General features: G+C 52.1%; 1 protein-coding gene across 1 annotated transcript; it reads right to left on the reverse strand.

Moving 5' to 3' along the window:
- Positions 1 to 2,330: 2,330 nt before the first annotated feature.
- Positions 2,331 to 5,178, reverse strand: LOC119279615. The gene is made up of 4 exons (XM_037560800.1): positions 4,731 to 5,178; positions 4,445 to 4,651; positions 2,605 to 4,209; positions 2,331 to 2,368 (listed from the first exon to the last, which is right to left on the reverse strand). The coding sequence occupies exons 2-4, from the start codon at positions 4,509 to 4,511 to the stop codon at positions 2,331 to 2,333; spliced, it is 1,710 nt and encodes a 569-aa protein (XP_037416697.1). The 5' UTR covers positions 4,512 to 4,651; positions 4,731 to 5,178.
- Between the last annotated feature and the right edge of the window lie 1,912 nt (positions 5,179 to 7,090).

The raw sequence follows: 7,090 nt of genomic DNA on the forward strand, positions 1-7,090 counted from the left end.
GTGTAGGATTGGAGAGGAGAGTGCCGGTGTGAGAGGACAGCTTGGAGCTTGTGTCAATGGGCGTGGAGACGGGCTTGCAATTGAGCATCTTGGCACGCTCAACAATCTCAAGAGCATACTGCTGTTGGCACAAGAAAAGGCCAGAGGAGTTGGTGGTGACATTGATGCCCAAGAAGTGATGTAGAGCACCCAAGTCAGTCATGGAGAACTCGGACTTGAGAGAGTTGATGATATAGGTGAGTGTGGTGGAGGAGCTAGCCGTAAGTATGATATCATCAACTAGACCAGCAAGTATGCAATGGAGGTACCGTGGTGCAGGATGAAAAGAGAGGAGTCACTCTTTGATGCCCGAAAGCCCAAGTGAAGAAGAAATGCCTGAAACCGGAGAAACCAAGTCCTTGGGGCTTGCTTAAGGCCGTAGAGGGACTTGCGAAGAAGGCAAACATGATCCGGTTTGGAGCTGTCCATGAACCCCGAAGGCTGGCTACAATACACCGTCTCGTGAAGATCCCCATGAAGAAATGCATTCTTGACATCGAGCTGGTGAACAGGCCATGAGCGAGAAGTAGCAATACTGAGGACCACCCGGATGGTTGCTGGTTTGACCACCGGGCTGAAAGTTTCACCATAGTCCACTCCCTCCTGTTGAGTAAAGCCACGCACGACCTACCGAGCTTTGTAGCGAGCAAGAGAGCCATCCGGGTTGAATTTGTGCCGAAAAATCCATTTTCCCGTGACAAGATTTGACACCTGCAGGTTTAGGCACCAACGACCAAGTAAAGTTGTTCATTAAAGCATTGTATTCCTCGAGCATTGCCTGGTGCCAATGTGGGTCTTTAAGGGCTGATTTGTAGGTGGGTGGGATGGGAGATATGGTGTCGGAGGAGGTGGCAGCGAGAAATAATCGTTTTGGCATAAGATAACCAGTTTTAGCGCGTGTGGACATCCTGTGTGCGTTGTTGGGTGGCTGAACCGGAATGGCGTGGCGAGGGAGGCGTGGCGCGGGCGGAGTGGACGGCGCAGAAAGCAAGGAGGATTCGGTGGGGACATGAGCAGAGGACGCAGCTCCATGTGGCGAGTGATCCGAGGCGGATACGGTGGCAGACGGGCCGGCTGGTGCGGAAAGCGAGGGGGATCTGGGGGTAGGTGGGGAGACAGGCGCGCTGGACGAGGCTGATTGGCAGTGAGCGGGGGGCGAGCCAGTGGCAGGCGAGCACGTGGCGGAGGGGGTGGGAGAGGGGGTTGCGGGATTGGGTGGCCGAGGCGCTGGTGGAGGAGGTGGGGCCCCGTCCGAGGGAGGTGGAGGTAGGTGCGCGTGATCCAAGAGATCCGGTGGGGTTGAGGCTGCATGGGGATTTTCTGTGGTCGTGGGGGTGGTGTGCCAGGGCGGTGTGGGCGTGTATGGAAACACGTTTTCATCAAATGTGACATGGCGTGATACAATGACGCGGCGAGTGGTGAGATCGTAGCACCGATAGCCTTTGTGCTCGAGTGGGTATCCTAGGAAGATGCAACGGGAGGAGCGGGGAGCTAGTTTGTGGTCGGTGGTGGCATATAAGTTGGGAAAACACAAACACCCAAAGACCCGTAAGTGTGAATAATCAGGTTGGGTGCCGTGGAGAAGGTAGTATGGTGTGTGAGGTGCGATGGTGCGAGATGGGCGGCGGTTCAGCAAGTACGTGGCGGTGTGGAGGGCCTCGACCCAGAACAGGGGAGTGAGGTTGGCTTGGTGTAAGAGCGTGCGGACGATATCGTTGGTTGTGCGAATGAGTCGTTCGGCTTTACCGTTTTGTGGGGAGGTGTGGGGGCAAGAAAAACGATAGACAACGCCGTTGGAGGAGAAGAAGGAGCGGAGGGAAGAGTTGATAAACTCACCTCCGTTGTCACATTGCATGGTTTGGATGATGACATGAAATTGGGTGTGAACGTATGTAAAGAAGCGTTGGAGCATAGTGGAGGTGTCGGACTTATGGCGCATAGGAAAGGACCACGAAAAATGCGTGTAATCATCCAACACAATGAGGTAGTATTGATATCCAGAGAAACTTACAACCGGAGAGGTCCACAAATCACAATGAATTAACTGAAAGGGAGCACAAGTTTTTCTAGTAGAGGAAGGGAAAGGGAGACGTGGTTGGCGTCCTAGTTGACAGGCACTACATACAGAGTGCGGCTCCTTATTACAAACATTAAGAAAATCGCGAGATAATGTGGATAGAGTGTGAGCGCTTGGGTGTCCAAGTCGGCGGTGCCACAACGCCGAAGAAGTGGTGAGGAAAGCGGCCGCCGTCGCCGGATTGTTGCCGATGAATGGGTAGAGGTCGCCGGTACTAGCGGAGATCATGAGAACTTTCCGAGTGCGTAGATCCTTCACAAGAAAACCACACAGATAAAATTCAATGGAGCAAGAATTATCTTTAGTAAACTTGCGAACAGAAATAAGGCTAGTGACGACGTTTGGGGAGACAAGAATATCGGTAAGTTTAAAATCGTGAGGGGGGAGGATGGTAGATCCAGTGGCAGTGATGGGAAGAGAGTGACCATTGCCAACAAGAATGCTACGAGGGACATGCGTTAATGAAGAACTTGACGTGGTGATGTTACCTTGACTGCCCGTCACATGGGAAGAGGCGCTGCTGTCGAGGAACCACTCGGTGCCGGGAGTGGTGGGGAAGCCGGAGTTGCTGTAGGCGGCGTTGAGCATCGCAAGGTGCTCCCATGACGGCGGTTGGAGCGGGTAGGACGGAGGAGGCGGTGCAGGCTGGTACATGGGGTAGGCTTGCGCGTGGAAGCCAGGGCGCGGGCCGAGGACGCCGGCGGCATTCGGGGGCACCCACCCAGAACGGGGCGAGGGGAGCGCCATGCCGTAGGGCGCAAAGTAGCCCGTGAACGGCGAGAACTGGAGCTGCGGTGCAGATCCGCGACCCGACTGGTCGCCCCAGCCACGTCCACGGCCGCGGCCACGGTCACCGCCATCGGCCGAGCGATCGGCGCGTCCACGACCAGGGGCATGCTGCTGCTGATGAGGAAGGTGGCCCTGGGCACGGTCCTTGGAGCGGTCGCTGCCGGAACCGCGAGCACCACCGCCGGAGCCACCGCTCTGGCCGTGGTCACCACCGGGGAGCACAAACGCCGAGGCGCTCTCCTCAGCGGCACGCTGTTCCTGGGACTCTTCGGCCAGGATGACCCGAGAGAGCACGGTGTCGAAGGGCAGCTCCTGGTCGCCGAGGACGACTCGAATGGTGTCGAGGCGCTTGTCGAGGCCATGAAGGAACTGGGTGCGGAGATCGACCTCGGTGACGGCGTGCTCGATGTCTGCGAGACCGTCGGTGAGGAGTTTCATGCGCCGCGCGTACTCGGCCACAGGAAGGTCGCCCTGCTTGAGGTTGCGATACTGCCGGTTGAGGATCATGAACCGGGCAGCACGATTGGCAAGGAAGAAATCCTTGATTTTGTGCCAGAGGGCGAAGGTGTTGGTGGCGCCGACGACGTGATCCACCATGGAGTCGGCGAGCGTGGCATAGATCCAGAGAACGACATGGGCATCGAGCTCGAGGTAGGCAGCATCGGCGTTGGGAGGAGGAGGGTGCTCGATGAGAAACTTGACGCCGTGGCGGATGAGGACCATGAGGAAGAAAGACTTCCATTTGTGGTAGTTGTGATCCGCAGGGTTGAGGAGGAATTTGATGTGGTTGGAGATATGGTCGTTGTAGATGGAGAGGCGGGGGGCAGGGGGTGGTGGCGTAGTAGTTGCGAAGGAGAAGAGAGGGGCGAACTGCGATCCGGTCACGGCGGAGCTATTGCTGCTGAAGAGAGAGGGGGGCGTGCCGAAGACGAACGGCGGGGAGGAAGTGGAGGAGGAGGCCGCGACAGTGGTGGCGGCAGGCGCGGTGGAAGTGAGGGAGGCCGGAGAGGTGACAGAATCCATGGCGGCGACGGACGGGGAGGAGTGCGTGCCGGCCATAAAGGGGACCCGGAAGAAACTATATTTCCTTGATTGATTGAAACTGTTACAGAGTATAGAGTATATGAAGGGAAAGTGGAGCACCCGTCGCCCTACAATGTAGGCACGCAGGCCAGGGCGCGGCGTGATCCAACAAACCCGGAGAGTGAATGTTACAATGTACAATACTATATACACAGATTCTAATATATTTTGTTTAAAAAATGCCCCCCTCTTGGTTTCTTCACTTCTTGCCACGTCCGCCACTGCCAAACAAATGTTTTTAATCTAAGCAGCAGGCATACATATTTAATCAAGAAAACTGGCAGAACCAAGAGGTTACTAAATCCATAGTTTCAGGTCGATCAATTATCTTGATGCTTTTTGGGTGAGGTCGCATTGGATATATTCAGTTGTCTAGTAGTGGTTATGCAACACACAGGTAGAAGGTTCAGCCTTAACTCCTAGGGATAGTTCGAAGTCCAAGTCATGGTCACATACCTAGCCTCGTCCAACTCCACGTACAGCGCCATGTTGGCCACCTCCTCCACCTCCAGCACCGTACCATTGAGTTCTCTTGGCGACGTATTCCTTTTTCACTTCCCTCCTCAGTGCATGCTCGTCAACCCAAGGCACATCTCGTCCATTGACATCACCGTCAGTAGTGTCACGATGGAGTTCACACGTAGCCTGTTCCTCCCTGCACGTCTACAAGAGGAGAAAAAATAGAGGTTAGAGGAAGGGGGAGAGAAAGAGAGGATGAATCCATGGGAAGGGATGCACTCACCGGAAGAGAGGAGTACAAGAGGAGGACGACCTGCCCACCGGCGCCGGAGCCGACGCCCGAAACCCTTGGCAGGGGGGGCGTGAGCAGCGGATCTAGTCGCATGGAACGGTGCCGCATTTCGATGGGGAGCTCGGGCTGTGCTTCGTGATGGCGGGATTCGCCGGACGTCGCCTGAATTAGCCGTCGTAGATGGCGAGGAGGCGCGTGAAGAGAGCTAGAGATGAGACGCGAGAGGGATCGGTGGGTGGGGGATGCAATGGATCCAGCAGCCGCCGAAGCTGCGCGGTGGGATGAGGGGAACGGAAGGGCCGGCAGCGAGGTGGATCGGAGGAGGGAGAGGTGGCAGCGATCTAGGAGAGATGAGGGGAATCGGGGGCTCTGTTTTTTTGCATCTCTCTCTCTTTTGCTCTGTTTTTTTGTGTCTCTCTCTTTTGCTCTGTTTTTCATATGACAAATCTGCAACGCATATGGTACATCCATTATATGTGTATCTATTGAAAATTTTGCAACATATAGTTAAAATGTTGTAGAAATTATGTTACTTCATAGTAGGTATCCTTGTAGTTACTTTGGCCGTACTGTTGGACTATGAAGATACAAGATTGAAGACTTCATCCCGTGTCCGGATGAGACTCTCCTTTGCGTGGAAGGCAAGCTTGGCGATTCGAATGTATAGATCTCCTTCTCTGTAACCGACTCTGTGTAACCCTAGCCCCCTCCGGTGTCTATATAAACCGGAGGGTTTAGTCCATAGGACAACAACAATAATAATCATAGGCTAGCTTCTAGAGTTTAGCCTCTACGATCTCATGGTAGATCAACTCTTGTAATACTCAGATCATCAAGATCAATCAAGCAGGAAGTAGGGTATTACCTTCATAGAGAGGGCCCGAACCTGGGTAAACATCGTGTCCCCCGCCTCCTCTTACCATTAGCCTTAGACGCACAGTTCGGGACCCCCTACCCGAGATCCGCCGGTTTTGACACCGACGTGAACTCTCATGGCAAAACTGGGTTTAAGGATGTTTGGAAGCACAAGTAGTATCTCTACTTGGTGCAAGGAATTTGGCTAGCATGAGGGGGGAAAGGCAAACTCAACATGTTGGACGATCCATGACAATATACTTTAATTAAGATGTGAGAAAACATAACCCATTACGTTGTCTTCCTTGTCCAACATCAGCTCTTTAGCATGTCATACTTTAATGAGTGCTCACAATCATAAAAGATGTCCAAGATAGTATATTTATATGTGAGAACCTCTCTTTCTTTATTACTTCCTATTAATTGCAACGATGACCAAAACTATGTTTGCCAACTCTCAACAACTTTTAATCATCATACTCTTTATATGTGAAGTCATTACTCTCCATAAGATTAATATGATCTCTGTTATTTCTTTTTATTCTTTTCATTCCCGTAAGATCATAGCAAGATAGCAAAGCCCTTGACTCAACACTAATCTTTATTATATATAATTCACGAACTCGATTACATAGAAGGATCATAAAGCAAAACTCAGAACTAATTCATACGAAAACTTTATTCTACTAGATCAAGATATTACCAAAAGGATTGAACTAAGTAAAACGGTAAAGATAGGATTGTGATGGTGATACGATACCGGGGCACCTCCCCCAAGCTTGGCAGTTGCCAAGGGGAGTGCCCATACCCATGTGATTATGTCTCCTTTGGTGGTGGTGATGGTGGAGTTGTTGATGACGGATAGTCGCACATCGAGCGTAAAAGCTCCTCCAGTTTGCGAATAATGCCCTTGAGTGCAACAATGTGATCCTTCAACAAAATATTTTCACTTGTGAGATACCTGTTTTGTATGCGAGCTAACTCAATCATCTTGAAAGCTTCAATCTCAGTTGGGGTAAAGAGGTTGGGAAGAGGTTGAATGTCTTCTTCTTCCACTGCAGGAGCTTGTTCCTCCATGGCTTTCTTGATCTCGTCCTCCTTGTTGATCTCCTCGGGTTCTTCTCTCTTCAGCTCTATCTTCAATAGCCAAGCATCCTTATCTTCATTGTTGGAGGACGGTGACGTCATGATGCCTGGCCTTGACAAATCTGACAGAAAACAGCTCGAAACAAAGACAGAGGATATTTGCATGATACGGTGGTCAAAACCTTCGGGAGATTATATAATGAATTTTTACCCACCAAAAGAAGTAGCGTGCAAGAAAACGGAGTCTGGAGAGCACACGAGGTGCCCACGAGGCAGGGGGGCGCGCCCAGGGGGTAGGGTGCGCCCTCCACCCTCGTGGATGCCTCTTGTCCTTCCCGGTCTACTTCTTATTTTCCTATTTTCTTAAATATTCCAAAACAGAGAAATATTGCTATTAGAACTGTTTTGGA

Source organism: Triticum dicoccoides, chromosome 3B (assembly GCF_002162155.2).
Source record: "Triticum dicoccoides isolate Atlit2015 ecotype Zavitan chromosome 3B, WEW_v2.0, whole genome shotgun sequence".
Lineage (NCBI taxonomy): Eukaryota > Viridiplantae > Streptophyta > Magnoliopsida > Poales > Poaceae > Triticum > Triticum dicoccoides.

Coding starts and splice junctions, on each gene's coding strand:
- LOC119279615 (XM_037560800.1), bottom strand. CDS start 4,511: ATGGTACGGTGCTGGAGGTGGAGGAGGTGGCCAACATGGCGCTGTACG. Junction 4,210..4,444: donor GTGGAGTTGGACGAGGCTAG/GTATGTGACCAT, acceptor TTTGTTTGGCAG/TGGCGGACGTGGCAAGAAGT. Junction 2,369..2,604: donor CCATGTGACGGGCAGTCAAG/GTAACATCACCA, acceptor TTTCTTGTGAAG/GATCTACGCACTCGGAAAGT.